At 53.1% G+C, this 21,732-nt stretch overlaps 1 protein-coding gene across 2 annotated transcripts in view; it reads left to right on the plus strand.

Moving 5' to 3' along the window:
* The window catches only part of ZNF346 (zinc finger protein 346), a 32,466-nt gene extending 13,403 nt beyond the window's left edge, over window positions 1–19,063 (plus strand). Inside the window, exons 2-7 of one of the 2 annotated variants that reach the window (XM_054568010.1) lie at window positions 1,082–1,185; window positions 1,730–1,822; window positions 3,518–3,662; window positions 7,247–7,480; window positions 15,140–15,233; window positions 17,658–19,063. In XM_054568010.1, the coding sequence (XP_054423985.1) occupies window positions 1,082–1,185; window positions 1,730–1,822; window positions 3,518–3,662; window positions 7,247–7,480; window positions 15,140–15,233; window positions 17,658–17,745 (758 nt within the window). In that variant the 3' untranslated portion in view covers window positions 17,746–19,063. The remainder of the gene's footprint in view (window positions 1–1,081; window positions 1,186–1,729; window positions 1,823–3,517; window positions 3,663–7,246; window positions 7,481–15,139; window positions 15,234–17,657) is intronic. The other variant, XM_054568011.1, reaches the window with a different exon arrangement.
* The last annotated feature ends 2,669 nt before the right edge of the window (window positions 19,064–21,732 follow it).

Raw genomic sequence — 21,732 nt, forward strand, 5'->3', positions numbered from 1 at the left:
TGTGAGATGCGTGTTACCAGCGCTCCCATTTTACACCAAAAACAAAAAAACAAAAAAAAAACTGTGAGATGGAGGTTAAGTAATTTCTGCAAACTCGCAGAGCTAGTGTGTGGCAGCAGCAGGATTTGAACCCAGCGCAAGACGCCCAGGGGGCCCCAGTTCCGAATCATGGCCTGCACTATAAACATTTAGCTGGCTTTAGATTGTAGTTTGTGCTTACTGTGTAGGAGTAGGATTAATTTACCTTTCTTCTTCAGCACCATCTTCTGATTCTTTTTCACATCTCCTGATTCATTTAAAAGAAAACCAATTTTTAATGTTAATGTTTCCATAATAAACCGAAACTCACATTCTTTCCATACAAAGAGAATGTTCTAGTCTTTTAATAATTAAACCCCAATAAAATTTTCTAACCCATTCTGTGTGTACTGCTATACCGGTGTAAATTTAAATAATACAATGTTATTGGCCCTGGCTGGATAGCTCAGTTGGTTAGAGCGTTGTCCTGACACATCAAGGTTTCATGTTCAGTCCCGGGTCAGGGCACATGCAAGAAACAACCAATGAATGCGTAAATAAATGGAACAACAAACCAGTGATTCTCTCCGTCTCTCCCTCCCCCACACCTCTTCTTTCCTCTCTGTAAAATCAATTTTTTAAAAAGTTGCTAAGAAAGTAGATCCCGAAAGTTCTTAAAGCAAGAAAATAATTGCAAGTCTGTGGTGACTGATGTTAGCTAGACTTACTGTGGTGATCGTTTCACAGTGTATGCAAATACCGAATCATTACATTGTACATCTGAAATTAATATAATGTTACATGTCAATTATTTATCAGTTGAAATTTTTAAAAAACTATGTAGTAAATAAAGTTGGCTTACATGACATTATAAAGTAAGTAATAGTATAGATGGTGTGAGAACATAGTATGAGTCAGGAACACAGCAGGGGAAGAGGGACTGAGGTTTGCCAGGGCGTAGACTCACATGGTGTTGCATTACTCTGTGCCTGCGTCTGAAGCCGAGTTCAAAGACATCAAAGCAGACTTTTAACTCAGAGGTTTTTCATTTTCCTCCCTGTAGTGGAGCACATGATCCAGAGGAACCAGTGTCTCTTCACCAACACCCAGTGTAAGGTGTGCTGCGCCTTGCTCATTTCGGAGTCCCAGAAGCTGGCTCACTACCAGGTACGCCGTAGCGCCTTTAGAGCTGCTCTGCTCCAGACCCATTTCCACGCCCCGCCTCCCCGGCTTGCACAGCGAAGCGCAATTCCTGTAGCCACCCAAATGCTGCCTCCACGCATGTTGACTGTATTGAAGACTGACTTAATTTTTCCGAGTCTCATTTCTCGCATCCAAATCAGGATCATGATACACATATCTTTCCTTGTAGCTCGTGTAGTAGAAAGTATGCATTTTGGCTTTGAATAGACCAGAGTTTGACTCTGCTAGTCACCTTGGGCAAGAAACGTCACCATCTTCAACCTCTGTTTCCTCATCTATAACATAGAGATGATGGTAATTTTCCCATAGATTGTTGTGAAGATTAAATGACAGCCTGTAAAGTGCCTTGAACAGAGCAGGAACTCAATAAGCTAGGCTTCTTCCCACGCCCTCTCCTGCTCAAAAGATCTGTGAGAATGAATCAGGTGAAAATCTAGGAAGTATTTTTGAGTGCCTAGATATGAAATGGCATTTGGCTATCTTTGATCTTTTTCCTGGGTTCTTACAGAGCAAAAAACATGCCAACAAAGTGAAGAGATACCTAGCAATCCATGGAATGGAGACATTAAAGGGGGAAACGAAGAAGCTAGACTCAGATCAGGTAATCCAGCTGCCACATTGAGACCGCTCACTTCCTGGTGAAGCCGGCGGGCAGGTCGGTGTGGTAAAGGAGCTCGGCTCTCGGCCAGGCTGCCTCGGCTTCGCACCCCCGCCCCGCCCTGGGACGCGGGCAAGTCTCCTCACTTCCCTGAGCCTTTCTCTTCCTCCAGAAAGATGAGGGTGCTAGCATCAACCATGTTTTAGGATTTTCCAAACCAAAGTGAGGGAAGGAAGAAGCACCCCGCCCAGAGCCTGGCCCATAGTAGGAGCTCAGCAGTGGAGCTGTTGCCGGGCGTGGCCCCCAGTGGTTTCCTGGAGGGGACGAGAAGCTGCCCCACCACTCCTCAAGGACGCAAAGTGGAGGGAAGCCAGGCTGCTTGCTTTCTTGAGGCAGGGAAAAGAGCTGAGTGCAGCCCTCGAATGTTTGGAATAAAGGAGCGGAAGGAACACCTTTCCAGTTGCGTGCTCTGGTGGAGGTGTACACGCATTTGCTTTTTGGCTGAGAGATACTGAACACTGTGGGAATTACGCTGAAACAACCATAACCCCTCAGGGGCGCCATAACTCCTCGTCCGTGGGAGGCTGCGCAGGCATCTAGGGATAAGAAGTCAGCAGACCAGGGCCTTGTACTAGGTCTGCAACTTACTGGTTGGATGGCTTTGGGTGAATCACTTAACCGCTGTGTACTTTGCCCATAAAATGGAGATAGTAATTCCTACCTCTTTGGGGTATCATGAGGTAAATTTTTAATTCCTAGCGGACATTAAGTAGTTTACAAACTGCGCCACCTCCTGCAGTGGCCGCAGGTTTGGAAGGGCCATGGCCGTCCCTTCCCCAGTCCACTAGACCGAGCCCTGGCTGCCCTTCCCCCTGTGAGTTAGAGTTCAGAAAGCCAGGGTCCACGCCGGGACCTGGGCAGAGCGCTGCCTGCACCTCTTTGTACTTCGGGTCCTTCAACCCAGGGTGGCCCAGTAACTCAAATAAGATCACAGGCTCCTCCCCACCCCTAATAAAATATTGTGCATCCCCAAATGTCAATGGTGCCAAGGTTTAAGACACTGTCTTGTTTTCTAGTAATCGTATCAACAAATAAAACCCAGTGGGCTGCTCGCTCAGCAAGCCCTGAGCATCCGCTGTGGGCCAGACTCCAGCGGGGCGCGGAGGACAGGCAGCGAAGATGCGCCAGGCGGGCCGTGCCCCAGCACCCGCCTTCAGTTCGCAGGAAGGCCTCCCGGACTCTGGTGCTGTCAGCGCAGGGTGACAGGCAGTGTGCCGTAGAGGTCTGTTTCAGGCGCTCTGGGAGTGCAGAGCGGGGGCGACATTCTCCCTAGAACCTCACAGCCTGGCTTGCTAATTGTTCACTGAATGATTTGCTTGACTAAAAGTCTCCCAGAAGAGGGAATATATCTAATCTGGGCCTTGAAGGCTAAGCAGACATATGCCAGGCAGGAAAGAAGGGAGATCGCTCTAGGCAACAAGAATGGCCCAAGCCAAGCAAGAAAGCCTCAGAGCGTCAAGTGGGGAATGGTGAGTAGAGCCTGGGATGAGTTAGCTGGAGAGGAATCCAGAAAGGTAGGTCGGGGCAGCGTGCGAAGGGGGCCTTGCGTGCCCGTCCTCCCGTGGGCAGTGGGGAACCATGGAAGGTTTTCTGGCCGGGCAGTGACGTGATCAGACCTGTGTTCTTTCTCCCAACCAGAAGAGCAGCAGAAGCAAAGACAAGAACCAGTGCTGCCCCATCTGTAACATGACCTTTTCCTCCCCTGTCGTGGCCCAGTCGCACTACCTGGGGAAGACCCACGCAAAGAACTTAAAGCTGAAGCAGCAATCCACTAAGGTGGAAGGTACTGGTTTTCCTGAGTAGTGCTATATTGGGCCCCTCCCGTCCTCAGGGCACCAGAGCCAGGTGCTCCCAGGAACGCCCACTGGGGCCACAGACTTGGAGAGGTTCAACTGCTTTTGAGAGCCGTTAAAAATAGAAAAGTAGGACACAGCTTCATCGAAATGCAGCCTCAGAGCTGTGCTCCCCTAACCTGCGTTTCTTTGGTTACGTCAGCTTTTCTCTATAGAAGCTTCTCAGCCCTGAGCTTTTTGTTCTGACTAAACTGTGACCCCGGAGGGCCGAAGCCCTGCAGGCCTGCCCGCCGCGAGCGCCTCCTGCGGCCCGCCGCTCCCGCCCAGGTTCTCCCGCCCAGCATCCAGCTGCCCTCACTCTCCTGCGTCCCAACTTAAAAGCTGAAACCTTGTCTTTTGGGTGTGCTCAGGTCATGCCCTGCTCACTTTAATCCTCAAAGCTGCCCCTTCTCCTCAAGCCAGGGACTTGCCTTTCAAAGCTGAATGCTCAGTGTGGCCACTGCTGCCCGGGAGCTTGTTTGCAGCTGCTGGGCATCCTTTCACTCCAATGAAGTGACTTCTCTCTAAAGTAGCCCCTTTTCTGGTCGCCCCTGGGCCGCGCTTCCCTCTCATTAACTCCCGACTTTCTGGGGGTTTTGCACCTCTGCTAACGGCAGTTAGTCAAGAGTGAAAGTTCTTTTACCTTTATTTTTTTCTTTGTAATTTTTGCTTCTCTCCATTTTGGACCAAGAAATAGACTTTACTATCTATAATACTTAATATCCTTTTTTTAATTACTGTATCATGAAAACAAGACAATGTTTTGGAAGACTTTGAAGACAGTAAAACAAATCACCTATAGTTATACCCTCTTATCACACCCAAATCTAGTTATTCACGCTGTGAAACAACAGAACATGGACCTCGAACTCCCAGACGCCCAGGTTCAAATCCCAGGGCTGCCATTGACCATCTGTATGACTTGACTTCTTCAGGCCTGAGTTTCCTCACCCATAGAGTGTTGATGATGCTTTCTACTTCGTAGGCTGTGAGGATGAAACAATAGTTATATAAGGAACAGCGGACATGAGGGGTGCCCGGGACCTGACAGCAGCCGCTGCGAGTGTTACCGCTGTCACTAAGACAGCCAGTGCGTGGAATCCCCCACCCGGCGCAGCAGCGGGGCAGGCACCCGCCGCCCGGAGCGTGTCCTTGGCCTCGCTTCTGGTACCACTCATGGTACCAAAACGATTAAACGTTAGGCCGTGAAACCAGCTGAGGAACAGAACTTTCTAAGGTCACTCAGTTATCTTTATATGGACTTAACTTTCCACAAATGGGAAAATTCTCTGGAATGTGCCTGGTCCCAAAGATTCCACATTCAGAGTTTATTTCCCATACATACCTTCGGCCTTTGCCACATGCACGTATGTTTTTGTATAGTCACAATCATCATACATGCATCCTGCTTTCCTTTTAATTTTCTAGTTTAATCACATTTCCTGTTATTACATGAGCTTATAGCTATATTTCTGAAATTAAACCTTTTTAATACAAAGTAATACACACATGTTGTAGAAAATAGAGATAAACAGAAAGAAAAAATACCCATAATTTTACCATTCAGCGATAACCACTGTTAACACTTTGTAGCACTGTGTCTTCTATAATCTTTTGTTAGCGTATGTGTGTATATCTGTGTGTATATCTGTTTTATCTATGTCTATATTAAATCCATGTATATGTCCATAGAAACATACAGTACTTTAAATAATCATGGATAATTCTAGTTCAAACAATGCAAAAGTACAAAGGGGAAAAAATTTCACCCAAATTCTACCACCAAGAGAAAAATACTGTTAATATGCTGATGACATTTCAAAATACAGCTCACACATGTAAACTGCGTGTGTATCTTTTCACAATGCTATAATCATATTGTGTGTGTAATTTTCTTTTATACTCTTTTCATTTTAATATAACATTTGTGTTTTCCTCATGTTATTAAACTTTTTCATAAGCACTTTTAATGACTATAAGTACCTCACCACACCGCCTTTAACCGTCCCTCTGATGTTCCTCCCTCCCTTTCTGGTATTCAGAAGTAGCTGCGGGGAGCATCCGCGTGGGGCACTCCCCACGCTTCAGGCCACTTCCCGCGAGACAGCGCCGGAGCCCCCAGGGTCACTGGCTGCCCCCGGGCGGCTCCCCTGCCTGGCCTCGCCCCGATGCTTCTCCACAGTGTCTGTTAGAGAAGGACCTTTGTGTCAACTGTTCCCTCTTTTCTGATGTCAAAAATCTACATTCATTGTAGAAAAGTTGGAAAATACTGAATAGCACCCTTTTACTCTATGTGTGCTTTTGGTCTTTTTTCCATACATCACCATTATGTTTTTTATGGTGGTTTTACATTATTGAGGACATAAGAAGCATTTCTGTATAACCTTTTTAACTCAACCCCATATACTGAATATTTTTCTCATTATTAAATATTCTGCAACATGCACGTTACTTTTGGAGTGACTTGCTGAAACAATGGCCAGAGAAATTGAGGTTCTCTGTACTGGAAAGTCACTGTGGAGAAGCCAGCGAGCGCCTTCCGGCTTGCTAACAGTCCTCCCAGCTTCCCCCAGCTTCCCCGAGTGGCGCGCACCAAAGTCAAAGAGCGCTCGAGCCGCCCGTGAGTGCTGCTGAGCCCCACCCCGCCCCCTCCCTCAGCGGGGGTTCTAGGTCACATTTTTTAAAGCAGCGGTTACTAGACCCACACGCTTCCAGCCACGTGGCCTCAACGGTGAGTCACGGCATCCACTTTGTAAGGCAGCAGCGCACCTGCGGTCAGCACTAGGAAGGACATCTGCTGGTCCACAGGAGGCTCACACGTGTGCCCGTGCCAGGCGCAGTGCACGGAACGTGCTGACCAAAGCCAGGGAACTGCTGTCAGGGCTCCTTGCCGCGCTCTGGCAGCCTGGCAGAGCAAGGAGGGCCCGGCCCCGAGGATCACGCAGACCTGGGTCCGCTCGCTGGATGGCCTTGGGCGAGTCATTTCACCTGTGAGACTCGGGTTTTCTCTAATGTAGCAAAATGGTACGATATTCATGGAGCAGTTCTAGAACACAGCACTATCGTCCTCTTCTGTCCCCACCCCCGCCCAGAGGGCATGGTAGCCTGAAAGGCCTCCTAGCGTAGTTGCCCCAGACCCTCAGTTTCTATGGCTGTGCATCAGCTCCCGGCTCTCTAACTGGGTACTGTGAGGATGGGAGTGAGACGCCCAAACTGTGACGGTCTGGGGAATTCTGAAGGATAAAAGACTGCGAGCATGTACCATCTCTAGCCTGTCATTTGGCAACTTGGTAGCGAAAGTGCGAGCTTCCTCAGGCCCTGAGAAAACAGGATTCAGGTGCCTAAAGTAGCTAAAGTCGCGGAACAAAGTAGCCCCCCCAGACCTTGGCAGCTTTCACTGTGTGAGTCGCGACGGCAGGGCCCCGTGTGCAGGTGCGATTAGCTAGGGGCCAGCCTCCGTTTGCATTCTGCGCGCTTGAAAGCCTGGCACCTGCTGGTTTTTTTCATTGTTTCTGTTTGAACTCTCTCGCCACAGCTCTGTCGAAACGCCTTACAAACCCTTTCCTTGTGGCCTCCACCTTAGCCTCGCACCAGAATAGAGAGATGATAGACCCAGACAAGTTCTGCAGCCTCTGCCACGCGACTTTCAACGACCCTGTCATGGCCCAACAACACTATGTGGGCAAGAAACACAGGAAACAGGAGACCAAGCTCAAGCTCATGGCACACTATGGGCGGCTGGCAGACCCTGCTGTCGCCGACTCATCAGGTAAGGAGGCCTAAGAGGGCCCAGCCCAAACCCGAGCCGGGTCAGGGCTGGCCCACCAAGGCCGCGCCGCTCCTCCTGGGCCAGGCGAGGCGAACTCGGGCACCGCAGAGGCGGGTGGGAGGCTTCAGCAAGGGGAAGGGCCGGATGGGGAAGCGGTCGGCCAAGGCCTGCCCGCCCTCCAAGCCAGCTCTAGCCATGTGTGACCATATCTGTCCATTTGGCAAAAGAATCTAGAAGCCAGATTTGAATAAGAATCCTTATTTTTAAATGCGTGACCGATTTTTTAAAATGTTAAACCCTGTGAGATTCGGACCAAGGGCCACCCGTTTGCAACCTCTGATTTGAACTCCCTGCCGCCCGATTTCTTGTATGAAGGCCTTGCAGCTCCTGCCGGATTTCAGGGTGTCCTTGGGGCCCCTCCACCCCCGCGGCCGGGCCTGCTGTGCTCCCAGGGCAGCGTAGGGAAGCAAAGCGTCCTGACTCCGGATGTCCTGCCTGCTACTCCGCTGGCCACACGCTCCGCTCACCAGCCTTGCCCAGGGAGGGTGCCCAGCACGTGTGGAGCCCCTCCCGCCGCGGTAGCTGCTCCCAGCCTGGAGGCTGGGGGAGAGGCAAGGCCACTGTCTCGTTCAGCCAGGCGGTATTTGTCGGGCACCCACTGCGTCTCCCCATCAAGGTGCAACAGCCACCAGGACTGACACAGACCTGCCCCGGGAGCCTGTGTGAGCACACGTGTGGCCCTCAGGCTTCCTTCCCTCGCGGCGCAGATCCAGCACCAGGTGGTCACCACCTGAGGCCCCGTAGCACCCAGCTACCAACGACTTGGCCTCAGGGGTGCCGCCTCCCAGAGTCACGTGCTGCTCTTCCCACGGTGCTGGAGAGGTGGGCACGCGGGTGTCGGAGACATCCAGGCCACCCGTGGGCAGGGGAGAGGGCCACGGCCCTCCCAGCACAGGCCGTCACTGGCAGAGAGGAGGCGCGAGGTGGCGCGAGGCGGTGGCCGGAACGGGCACAGAGCTCTGGAGCAGAGCTGCGCCCCCAGTGCCACTGAGGGCCCACTGCACAAACCTCTCCAAAACTGGAAAGGGGCGGCTGGTATTGGCTTGCCGTTCCCCACACGGGCAGTGCCTTCCGCCTAACAGGGGCAGTCTCATGTGAACCTCAGGGCCGAGTTCCTCAGAACCCTGCTTCACGACAGCCCCCTGTTTTGGCCTGTGACTGATAGGAACGGCATAGCACCCCAGTGGCATGGCCCAGGGGTCTCTTGCAGCTGACCCTTCTCTGCTCCGGTTCCTGGCCCTCCTTTCCTCGGCCCTGCCCTGGCCGTTCCTCCGCATCCCTTGTCTGCTGGCCGGACTCAGGCGCTGTGTATCTTACCTTGCGCCCATTCTGTTCTCTTATCTCAGGCCAGAGCCTCCTTTCTGTGCCCACCCTCCTCCATTTGTCTAAATTCCACGTGTAATCTTAGAACTGTAGCCTTGGTTGGTTGGTTGGTTTTTTCCTTGCTTAGGGCATTTGCTTTAAAGGGCGGCCAAAATCTTCCATGAAAACCTCGGCAGAGGAGTAGGAGCCTCACATGCCCCTTTGATATTAACATATACATTATAATTTAATCCCACAGCATTCCTATATATAGGCATGGTTTTCCCACTTCACAAATAAAAAAGATGAGACTCAGAGTGATTTGCTCAAGGACATAGAGCTGACATGACCTGAGGTTGACCAGTGACAACATCAGGGTGGGTCTCCCACTGTCCGGCTCCAAAACTCCTGCCTCTGGCTCAGAGCGCACTTGGCAGAAGGCTTTTCCGGTGCAGGATGGGAGCAGAGGCACCGAGCCCCGCTGGCCGCCGGCTCTCAGAGGTGGGCATGGACCTGAGGCGCGCAAGCAGTGACTTCGCTGACGGGGCTCTGCCTTAGCAGCCGACTTCGATTTGTTAGCAGCTTGCCTTTCCCTGCTGGCTTCAGATCCGTCGCAGCTTGTTCTCTCCTTCGCCCATTCCCTCAGTTGTCCTGCATTTACCGATCAAAGGCTACTGTTGTCCAGGCCTTAGCCTGGATGTCCTCACCGTGATTACCTGATTTAATCCTCACAACAACTTTTTTGTGCAAGTTTTATTACCCTCATCTTAAAAATGAGGACATCAGGGTCAGGAAGATGAAGGGGCACTGGCCGGGTAGCTCAGTTGGTTAGAGCCGCATCTAGATACGCCAACGTTGCGGGTTTGATACGCGGTCAGAGCACCTACAAGAATCAACCAATGAATGCGTAAATACATGGAAAAACCAATCAACATTTCTCTCCCCCACCCTGCTCTCTTTCTAAAATGAGTCAGTAATTTTTTTTTTTAAAGAAAGAAAGATGAAGTGATTTGTCCTGGGCCCTGCACTAGGCAGCAGCAGAGGCAGCACTGAAAGAGGTCAAGGTCTGTGTTGGGTCCAGAGAATAGTTTCCGTGGAGCTCCTGGCAAGTGTCTCATGACAGTTTGGGCCCAATGTGGGGTGACCCAGAGAGGATCTAGATCTCCGCCACCCAGGCTAGAGGTGGCATCTACCAAGCAGAATAAACAAGACTTGGAGTTCACTTTATACTCCAGGCTCACATTTTTCTCATGGTAACTGAAGAACTAAAACTAAAAGCTGCATCCCATTCTGGCAGCCAGGTCCTTCCAGCTTCCAAAGCGCTCGGCGTCCCCCCGGGCCGCCCTCCTCTGCCTCACCCCGTCACTGCGGCCTGGCCGCCCCCACAGCAGGTCTGCTATTTCGGCCCCGTGCTGGTCTCTAGCTTTCTTCAGCCCCTGAGCTCAGGACAGACTTCAGGTCTTATAACATTCATACGTAGTCAAAAAGTATTTGCTGATCTCTTTCGTAATATATGCCAGGAATTGTATATATGGTAATAGACAAGAGGTATTGTCCAAGTTCTCATGGAACTTGGAGTCTACAGAGAAGATGCATTGAGCAAATGACAAGTGTGACGAGCCTCCGAGCAGAGGAGCGGGCTGCCGTGGAAGCAACCGGCCACAGCGAAGCAGGCCTCAGGGAAGCCTTCGCAGAGGGCGGGAGGCAACGTGGGGCAAAAGGGTGCTGGGGAGACGAGCAAGCGTCCACTCGTGGCGTGTGGGTTAAGGACGTGGACCTTTGTCCTGAGAGCCGTGGGAAGCCACCGACAATTTAAGCGCCGGTGACAAAGTGGGGAATGGTTTGCAGTAGGGACGGAGGGCGGCGGGGAAGGACGGCAGTGCGGCTGCTGCAGGGACTCGTGCTGGAGAAGACGGGCCTGGGCCGAGGCAACAAGCGGAGGAGGCAGAGCGAGGTGGATGCGAGGTTATCTCAGATGTAGAACTGTCGGGCCTTGGCCATCGGGTGTGAGAGATGAAGGAAAGGGGACAGGCAAGGATGGTGCCCAGATTTAGTCTTAAGCAATCAGGTGGCTAACCAGGTTTTGTCAGCTTGAGTTGAAGATGCTGGTGAGATATCCAAGGACAGATGCTGAAAAGGCGGTTCGATATGCAGATTGAAACCTTAAACGAGAAGTCCAAGTTAGAGACATTGCCACTTTGGCAGGTCAGAAACTGTTAGATATCCGGGCTGTCTCCGGAGCATGCCCACCCCTGTCTTCCCCAGGCACGGGTCCTTACCTTTCCTCCCGAAGCTCTAAGGGGCCCCATGAGACTTACAACCAAGGGAGCAGTGGGCAGCAGCAGCTCATCCCAGGCTAACCCTCGAACCTGTCCTCAAGGCCCACTTTCCTCAGACTTTTTAGTGAGCCGGAAGCACCCCCGCCTAGGTCTTTCCAGTTCCTTCTTCTACACTAGGCCCTTCCTACTTTTTTTTATTTTTACAGATTTTACGTACTTATTCTTAGAGATGGGGAAGGGAGGGAAAGAGAGAAACATCAGTGTGTGGTTGCCTCGCACGCCCCCTACTGGGGACCTGGCACACAACCCAAGAATGTGACTGGGAATCGAACCAGCAACCTTTTGGTTCGCAGGCTGGTGCTCAATCCACTGAGCCACACCGGCCAGGGCCCCAAGACCTTCTTTTGTTTCACTGTCCCCAGCTTTAATAAATGTACTCTGAAAATAAAATTTAAGAAACTGTTAAATATCGATAGTTCCATATGTTCTAACCTACTAGGTGGTAATTGAAGTCAGGGAAGTGAATATGATACGCTAAGGAGCTCAGAGAGGGAAGAGCTGAGAGTCTGAGACGGATCCCTCTGGACGTTGTCATAGGCTGCAACATGGAGGAGCCTTAAGGACATTATGCTAAGGGAAATAAGCACAAACAGCAGATCTAGCACGATTCCGCTGGTGTGAGATGCCTAGAGTGATCCAGCTCATCGAAACAGGAGGTTGAATGGCGGTTGGTTGCCAGAGGTTAGGGGGATGGGGAGTTGTTTAGTTGGTGTAACTTTTCAGTTTTTCAAGATGAAAAAGTTCTAGAGATTGGTTGCCCAGCCATGTGAATGTTCTTAAACACGATGAAAACCCAAGTTTCCTTAGCCAGACCTATCTTTTAACATTACTGAATTGTACACTAAAATGGTTTGGAAGGTAAATTTTCTGTTGTATTTTACCAATAGTAAAAGGATAATGAAAAAATTAAAAGAAAAAGACTGCACCCCCTGGAAACCCACTATTAACAGTGGACATCAGGCAGGAGGTAGCAAGAGACAGAGGAGGGGTCACCAGGAGACGAACGTCAGGAGTGCGCTGCTGAGAGCCAGGGATGCGGATGTTGAACAAGGGAGGGGGCACCAGTTCTGCTGGGCTCTGCGGGTGCCGTCAAAGAGCTCCGATATGACGAGGCCTCGTTAGCATCTGTTTTGTCCAGTAAATTTAGATACAAGGACGCCACCACTGGTCTTGGGAAGGATGTGCATGTGCACATTCGTGAATTTCCCTGTGTGTGTGTGTGTGTGTGTGTGTGTGTGTGAGAGAGAGAGAGAGAGAGAGAGAGAGAGCGCGCGAGCGTGTGCCACGCGCTGGTATGGGTTGCAAAGTAATTGAAAGGCAAGGAAATGGAGTAACAAGTGTAAATAGGTCTTTCAAAAGACTCAGCAGTAAACAGAAGGAAATAATAGGTGCTTTTCCAAATAAGCCAGATGTTTAAAAATCAGCTCTAAAGACTCCTACTTCATACAGTCACATGGGTGGACCAGAATATCAAACATGTCAAATGAAAAGCAGATGAAAATGGATGAGTGCTGCAGGTACTGGACAGATCTCGTGTTTTTAGAGCACCAGTGGGTTCTGCAGTTCCCCGAATGACGGTTTGAATCCAGCTTGCAGATCATCAGAGAGCGTGCTGAGTGAGCTCTTGCACCTCACAAGGGTCATAGGACAGTTCAGAGAGGTGTGTGGGGCTGGGGGAGAATGGGGCTTCATGGCCAGGGGGCGGGTCCCAGCTCTGACCCACGTCACCCGCCTCTTTCACTTTTCAGGGGTCTGTTTCCTGCTCTGAAAAATGGAGATGACAACCTGGCTTGCAGGGTTGTTGTAAGAATCCAATGGAGAATCCAATGGCACAAGTACCCAAAACCCTGCCATGGAGTCTTGTGCTTTATAGATAATAAGAGTGGGCTGTTGTAATCTGGTCATGAGTGGCTCTTAACCATTGGTGGCTGTCACCCAACCCCAGCCCCAGATCCCACTTCTGACCTTGGAGGCAGGGTGGTTCTACCAATCCCTTACGCAGCTTTTGCATGTTAGTGTTGAACCATGAATTCTGGCCTTAAATGCATAAAAAGGACCTGAGTTCTGATTGTACGGAGTTTCCCCTTAAGTGAAGGTACAAGGGAAACACGCGGGCCTGGGAACATCGGGGACGCTGGCTCGCTTATGGAGGAGAGGAGTTGGTCTGCGTCCTCAGAAGCCGCAGCTGCCATGCAGGGCTGCTCAAAAGACGCACTCCACCTCTCTGCCGGCGCGACTCGGGGAGGCCGTGGGTGAAGCAGTAACAGGGATAAAAGCGTACGTTTGTTGAACATTTACTAAGTGCCAAACGCTTCTATTTGAATCATCACAATAACCTAATGAGGTTGATACTGATATTAGCCTCATCTTATAGGTGAGGAACTGAATGAGAAGCCCCACTTTTACAAGTGAGGAAACCAAATCTCAGAGAGGTTAGGTAACCAGCCTGTGGCCCTGTAGGTGGGAACTGGCAGGGCTGGGGCTGAGTCTAGGTGACCTCACTGCAGAGCTGTGAGAATTAGGGCGGCAGATGATTCCAAAATATAGGTGTCAGAGCCAGAAGAGTTCCTGCAATCATGGTGAGGTACACACATGGCCCAGAGGTCTGTCTGGAAGAAGTCCAGCCATTGTTAATATGACAAGAACAGTTTGCGCCACTTCGATGTAACCTGGCAGCCAAGGAGAGCGGACTGGAATGCGCATGTGTGAACACTGACGACTTCACTGTGCTAGTCAGCGGGGTAGATGCCATTGAGTGAGCATGTGCACTGTGTGGTTGTCACATTGAAAATGACTGAGCGAATAGAGAAAGGAATCTGCATCAAATTTTGTGCTAAGCTTAAAAATTCCTCCACGGCAACTATTGGGGGGAGCAGAAGGCCGCAGCCATGGGCAACTGGTGACTGGCAGCTTCATCATGGCAAAGTACCCTCACATGCCTGGCGTCTCATGCAGAGTATTTTGGCAAAACATCAAATCACCCAGGTGACTCAGCCCCGCTACACACCAGACCCGGTGCCCTGTAACTTCTGGCTTTTTCCAAAATTGAAATCACCTTTGAAAGGGAAAACATTTCAGACTGTCAGTGAGATTCAGGAAAATACGATGGGGCAGCTGATGGCGACTGGGAGAACTATGTAAGGTCCCAAGGTGCAAGGTGCCTACTTTGAAGGGGACTGAGGCGTCATTGTCCTCTGTACAGTATTTCTTGTGTCTTCAATAAATGTCTCTATTTTTCATATTACATGGCTGGATACCTTCTGGACAGACCTCATATTCTGGGCACTTGGTGAATAACAGCACTGCTTTTCATTATACTTGGCTTATAGCTGAGAAAAGCTGAGGGCCAGAAAGGAGAGGGGATTCAGCCAAGGTCATATAAAGGCAGAACCAGGAGTCCAGCCCCAGACCTTGGCTCCCGACCGTTCCTCTCCGCTAGGGCTCGTGGAGGAAGGCCGCTTGGTCACTGGAGCAGGCCTGGCAGTGAGACAAGGTGCCTGAGAGCCCCAGGGTAGGAGAGCGGATTGGTTTTCCCCGCAGACACTCACTAGCTGCTGTTGCCGCAGGCCCGAGGCGAGCGGTGCCTGCCCAGCACCCACAGCCAGGGCGTCCTGAACGAGGCCGCTGAGCACAGTCTGGGTGGGGAGGACGGGCGCTCCGAATGCGGGCTCTGTGTTCTGTCCGTCTGGTACCTGCTCGACAGACAGCCGCTCCGGACAGGTTCGGCGCTGGGCTGGGGGCACAGAGGGAGAGAAGAGGTTCCGTCCTCAGGGAGCACATGGGCTCATAGCACGTGCCCCCGAGCACGGAGGCCTCTGGCGCTCTCGTCCGGCCAACCTCCTGGCCGCACCCACCCCTCTGTCCTCAGAAGGACCAGTACACGCACTGTGGGGAGCGGGAGTCCCCAGGTCCCCTCTTACTAGGTAACTAATCAGCCTGGCTTTGATGTGTGTTTCAGCCGGGAAGGGCTACCCGTGCAAGACGTGTAAGATCGTGCTGAACTCCATAGAACAGTACCAAGCTCATGTCAGCGGCTTCAAACACAAGAACCAGTGAGTAATCGTTCTTTGAAGTTCAAGGGTCTGCAGCAGGAGCCCTGGGCCTCCGGATCAGAACAAAGCGAGGTTACTCCTTGGCTAAAAGGGAATCCTGGCAGCCTTTTCCCAGTTGACAGAAGGAAGTGTCTCCTCAGGAAGTTTGCTCCCATCAGCTTCCCCCGGCCTGTGGACCTCTTGGGCTGGAAGTTTTGGTAGAGAAGCACAGACGGTTTCTGCCGTGGTCCCCTAGAGCACGCGGATTTCCCGGCCTGCAGCAGGCTGCCCAGGGAAGCCTTTTCTCACTGGCCTGTAGACCCGGGTCTTCATTACCACCGTTCTGTGGCGAGGGCTCCCTCTACAGGTCATTACCAAGTATGACCAGGTTCTTTCCTTTCTTAGTCCCGTGTTTACTCGAGGCCCTGAGTAGAGGCTGGAACAACTCCAGTCTCTGCTCTCAAAACCTTACATTCTGCTGGGAGGAGACAACATAAGTAAACAGCCATTCATTACAAATTGTGGTGAGTTCTTTGAAGGGAAGAGGTGAACAAAGAGTTGTCTATTCATGACTCTCGAAAATGACTAACATTCTGGCTGGTATATCTCTCCACACCACACCCCTCCCCTTTCTTGGAGAGTGAATAAAAGCTTTACTCTCTCCAAAAAAACAAAAGAAAGAAAAGAAAATGACTAACATTCTTTGAGCACCGGGTCTGTTGCAGGCTATATACCAAGCAAATTTTCTCAGGTAATTCTCAAGCAGCCCTGGGGAGAAGGGGTCATATTCTGATTTTACAGGTATAGGCACCTTCAACGGTGACCCTATGACTCGGGGTCATAACCCCAGCCACGGCTTGTCCAGCGCACAGCACGCCCTCCAGGGCACCGTGTGGCAACACGCAGGATGAGGCAGCCAGGGAGGGCCCGTGGGGTTATGTCCCTTCCTCTCAGGAAGGAACTGTGTGGAGGGGTCAGTGTGCCACAACATAGCTTCTGAGGTAGGAATTATGCCCAATTTACAGACAAGGAACCTGGGTTCCAGGCAGGTGAGTCTGCCGAAATGATTGCTGTGCCTGGTATTTGGTCCTGCTCTACTCACAGAGCCGAATGACTTAAAGGTGGTGGAGACAGTGTGGAGACCCCCGTGCTCCCGCCCCCTCCCTGCCTCGGGCCGCCTCCCCCTGCCGCAGGGCTTCTCCTTATTTGTCGGTATGTCTTTCCCTGGGAAGGCTCTTGAGATGTCCCCTAGACACGGCCTTGGAAGCAGCCCCGCGCCCCAGCTTGGAGCTCACTGTGCTCGGCACGCCCGCAGCCTGTGGCGCCCTGACAGGTGGCAGTTTCGCAGCCCGTCTGGTGCCACCCGAGCCCTGTCCTGGGGCCGTCCGTACCTGAAAATGCTCGTGGCGTTTACTGCTTTGCCCATACATTTCCCACCTACGTCACCTTGGGCAAGTCAGTGAACCTCTCTGAGCCCCCAGTTCCTCTTCTGTAAAACTATGGCTGTAATTCTTTGAACACCTAATTCGATCTCGTTTAATTCACAACAGTAGGACTCTACTGTTTAATTCACAACTCTGAGTTAGGACTCCCTTTTACAACCCAAAGAGCCCCTGTGGCAGGTGGGTCAGGTGGTGGCCTAGGGTCACACGGGTACTGGGAGTTAGACCCAGGGCTCAAACCGCTTCGATGCCAGAGCCTGTGCGTTTAGCTCTGCCGCTTCCAAATGGAGCTGATAATGCTCACCGTCTGGGACGCTGTGCGGGTTAGCGATGATAGCTTCTGGGGGCTAGCGCCATTAGTGGGAGCCATCCCTCGGGGGTACTGTGAGTTGAGCGCCGTAGGTGTCCGCCCGGCTTTGATATGGACATTGAGCAACAGCAGGAATCAAGACCAGCGCTGCTACTGATGCTGTGGGTCCGCCCTCTCATGGTGGAAGCAAATTCTAAACAAATCCATAAACAAGGGAGACAAGAGCAGGTGGTGCTGGGTGCCCAGAGGGTGGGATGGAGAGTGACAGGAGGGCCACTGCAGATTCACTCGGCTGAGGCGACAACAGCCAGCCTGTGCCGGTTGGCCCCATGCGCCTGCAGGCAGAACACGGGGCTTGGTATGGTGGGAAGACACAGCTGTGTCCCCAGCCTGCCACACGTAGACGCTCACTGCGAGCAGGTCACTTACATTCGGGGAACTTGCGTTTCCTCGTATGTAAAATGTAGGTGCTGTCCCCCACCTGCCTTGCCAAATGGCCATCAGGACAAAACGGGGTGCTGGAGCAGAGCATCCAGCGCCGTGCCTCGTGTACAGCGGCCTCAGTAAAGGGCAGCGGTCCTGCTTGTCACCCCAAGGGCCTGGGGAAGCTGCGGTACCATTAGAGCAAGCAACCTGAGCACCATGACAGCCACCACAGACTGACCCGGGCCTTTGTTCCTTCCCACATTACAGGTCACCAAAAACGGCATCCTCACCCCTGGGCCAGATCCCAACGCAAAGACGACCCGCTCAGAGAGACTCAACTACCTTGGAAGACTAGAGGTGCTTCCGCCCAGCACCGCAGGTCGAAGCGGCAGGAGCCAGCCTCCCCGTGCCGTGCCCGTGCCGGTGGTCAGCCCTTGGCTCCCTCTCCCCCCTTTCTGGCCCAGCCCGAGGCAGGAGTGGGCCGCAGGCAGCCTCTCAGCGGCCCGGGCACATGCGCCCCCTTGGAGCGGGCCCTGAGGGTCAGGGCAAGGGAAGCAGGGCCCAGAAGGACGTGGGCGCTCACAGGGTGGCGGCTGGGGCGTGGCCTCTCCCCTTCCCCAGCCCCCCTGGGCCGTGCGCCCTGAGGCTCCAGGCCTGTGCTCCCTGCAGGTCACTTTCAGACCAGTCCTCGCAGCTAAACCTCTGAGCTCGCCCGGGCCCCAGGCCTCTCCTGCGAAACCAGCACTCCCATGCCTTGGCCTAGACAGGGAAGGGCAGATGACCGCAGCTGCCGTGTGGAAGCTTTGAGCTAGTGTGACGCTCCCCTCCCCGCAAGAAGCGCAGGCTTGCTAAGCCTGGGACCAGATGCTGGCTGTCGTACAGGCTGCTGCCCACAGCGAAGTCCGCTCCCAGTCATGCCACTGTCCGGCGGGGCGCTGCTGTCCCTTTCCCCTTCTCCACAGTCCCTGAATGGTGCTAAGGACCCACGGCAGCTGGGGACAAACCAGAGCTGGAGGAGACCTCCGCACCCAGAGGGAGGGGGCAAGGCTCCAGGGCGTTTTCCTTCCTCCGTCAGAGGCGCCCTGACCTGGGGCAGCTGGAAAGCCCCCACAGGGGAGTTCGCTTGATGGTTCTGCACCCTTAAAGGCAGGCTGCCCGGGCCAGCAGCCTGCAGGCCCTCCCTGGCCTGTCCTTGCCCACGTGCGGCAGACCTCCTGCCCAGGCGGCCGCGGTGCTAGCCTCCCCCAGCCCCTCCACGAGAGTCCTGGGTCCAGGGCGTGGGACGGGGCCCCGGGAAAGACGGGCTGGGGCAGGTGTCGTGGTGAGGGGCCAGATGCCACCCAGGCACCTCCAATGCCGCCCTATGTTACGGCCGCAAGTTCACGAGGAGTGTACTTTCCCTGTGTCTTTCAAGCAGCAATCCTAGGGAGCGGCTCCACCCAAGACCCCCTTCGCTGGGTCGGAGAAGCCCCTGGCTGCTGTGATGGCCTCGCCCCCCATGCCTTGCCCCTCGCCTGTGAAATGCCTTCAGTGTCCTCTGTGGGTGTGTGGGTGTATGCTTCTGCTCTGTCTCTTGGTCACTGAAGCATCTAAATAAAGAATTTCTCAGCCCTGGCCGGGTAGCTCAGTCAGTTAGAGCGTGGTCCCATACGCCTAGGCTGCGACTTCAGTCCCCCGTCAGGAGGGCACACACTGGAATCCACCAATGAGTGTATGAATAAGTGGAACGACAAATTGATCTCGTTCGCTCATCCCCTCCCTCTCTTTTTCCCTTCTCTCTCTAAAATCAAGAAAAAATAAAAATTTCTCCCATGAGCCAGACTACAACTTAACAGATCTAGGATTTGGGGCCTTATTGCTATTGAGCCTAATATGTGTATTTGGACCCCTTACCCGTATTCCATTCAGTCTCCCAGGGTTCTAAACACTTCTCTTAGGAGCTGGGACAGAGAGAGACATCCAGATTGTTCAGCAACCCTGCGGAAGTCTTCCCAGGCACCCGAGACGCAGCACAGCCGCCTCCGCCTCCACAGTGGCCGACCCTCTTGGAGGTCTTGAAAAGCGTTCACCCAGTGCTGTGATCTGCTTTGCTTGTAAGGATTATTCTGGCTGCTTTGCAGAAGGATTGCAGGGGGCCAGGAACAGAGAGAGGGGGCAGAGGGGTGGACAGAGTGGAACCTGTGTCCCACGTGGTGCTCTCAGGCTAACCCTTCAGGACGGAGGCCCAGCCTTGTTCACCGCCGCTTCCCTAATGTGCAGTGGCAGCCATCAAATGCCTGTTGCATAAGGCTGCGTAAGGAGAGGTGGCCTTGTCCTGCCCAGCACTCACGGCGGTGGGACTTCCCCTGGGCCTGGGGACTCTTGGAAGAACCTTTTCCATGACCCAGCAATGAGCTGAGAAGGGGGCATATTGGCCTCAGGAGTCCTTTCCAGCCTTTGTTTAGACAGCCTGCTCTGAGCATGGCGGCCAGGCCGCTGTAGCTCCCACGCTTCCCCCAGCACGCAGTTCCTGAGTACCTGCTCTTGGCCAGGTGGGAAGGACCCTACACAGTCACCCAGGCGAGCCCCCAGCTCCCCACTGCCTCAGCAGTTTCCTCAGAGGCCCTCTACCCCACCTAGGGTGTCAGAATGGGGCCCATCCACCTTCCAGGCCAGGAACTGAGGGCAGAGGGACGGGGGCGGGGTCCGCCATGCCACAGCCTGGCCTGCAGGGCCGCGTTGCCTGGACTCGGGAGTCCCTGCCAGCTGAGTGTGTGCCCAGCCCTGTTGGCATGGGGACACAGGGAGGAACGCTTTCTTGTTCTCAGGGAGCTCACGCGCCATTGCGGCGATGGTTGCAGGGTCATAGCGGGCCCTGCGGGAATGCCCAGCATGCGGGCACCGACTTAGCCAAGGTCGTGGAAAGCTGGAGAAGGTGGGAAGCTGGCATTTGATCTGCGTGACCACCTTTTGAACTGGGTGATGATACTCCGTTTCAAAGGAAACGAACAGGGCTCGACGAGGTGGAGAAATTTGCCCAAGGTCTTGGCACGAAGAAGGCGGCAAAGTGGGGAGTGGAATCCAGTTCTGTGGTTTCCTATTCCAGAACCCTTTTCAGACAAGGACCGGAGTCCGTCCCTCAGGACCCCTCCACTGCCCCGCCCATCCGGCAGGGCCGCGGCCCCCGGAGCGAGCAGCCGCTGGGGCGGGCGCGGGGGCAGCACCCGCAGAACGGATCACACAAGGCTCCGTGGGTATTTTATAGTCCAAGCCCCCTCATACCTCTCATGATTTTCCCCGAGGTTCTCAGTGCATTCGACTCCAGTTACAGCTGGGAGAAACGTGAAACGGTTAGCTGGGAAGGACACTCACTGGTCCGCCTCATGGGAAATCTTGGTGCAGGGATGGCCGGTCCCAGCTGGGACAGTGCCGTTGGGGAGCATTTAATCCCACGGTGTCTTCCTGTGTGGCTGCCTCGGGCAGACTCCAGAACGTGGCGAGAGGGCCCCTGGCCACTCCAGGGGCGATTGGAACTGCAGTGGAAAGAACATCTTTTTCTACTAGTTTTGACAAAAAGTTCCGGAACTGACGCACTAGCCAGCTTGGTCCCGTTCCCGTCCCTAAACCATTCACCACAGGTAGGAGAAATGGTGTTCTGATCTGGGGCCTGCAAAGGAGTGAGCGCCACCTAAAACACAGCGACTGCCCAGACCCGTGTGGCCCAGTGGCTGGGCGGCGTCCCGCAAGGCGGAAGGCCGCCCGTCCGCTTCCTGGTCGGGGCACCTGCCTGGGTCCTGGGGTCCGTTCCCGTTCAGGGCACGAATGAGAGGCAGCCAATCGATGTTTCTCTCTCACATCAATGAGAGGCAACCAATCGATGTTTCTCTCTCACATCAACATTTCTCACCCTCTTTACCCCTCCCTTCCCCTCTAAGAATAAGTAAATTTTAAAAATAACAATAAAATAAAACACATTGAAAGAGGAAGAGATGTGTCCTTACGAGACAAAGAGAGAAGGTTGGGTGCAGGCAGCAAAAATAACTTGTCAGCCATACCCAGAACGTGCCTTCATTTAGCCATTTCTCTCTTTTTCCCCGACTTTGAGATACAGGATGCACTCAGCAACGCGCGCCTGTTTTTAGAGCACGTGTTGAGTCCTCACATGTGCGCACCTGCAGTCGCCCCCCGGAGCCAGAGCCGGGACATGGCCAGCCCCCACGAAGGTGCCCTTGTTTCCTGGTCTAGTCAGTAGCCCCCAGAAGCCAACATGGTTTTGACCTCCATCACTATAAATTAGTTTTACTTGCTCTTAAATTTTATAAAAATGGAGTCATACAGACCTTTTTGCTCACTATTATGTCTG

Source organism: Pteronotus mesoamericanus, unplaced genomic scaffold (genome assembly GCF_021234165.1).
Source record: "Pteronotus mesoamericanus isolate MK-2021 breed Mesoamerican mustached bat unplaced genomic scaffold, CSHL_Meso_final contig_2, whole genome shotgun sequence".
Taxonomy (NCBI): domain Eukaryota; kingdom Metazoa; phylum Chordata; class Mammalia; order Chiroptera; family Mormoopidae; genus Pteronotus; species Pteronotus mesoamericanus.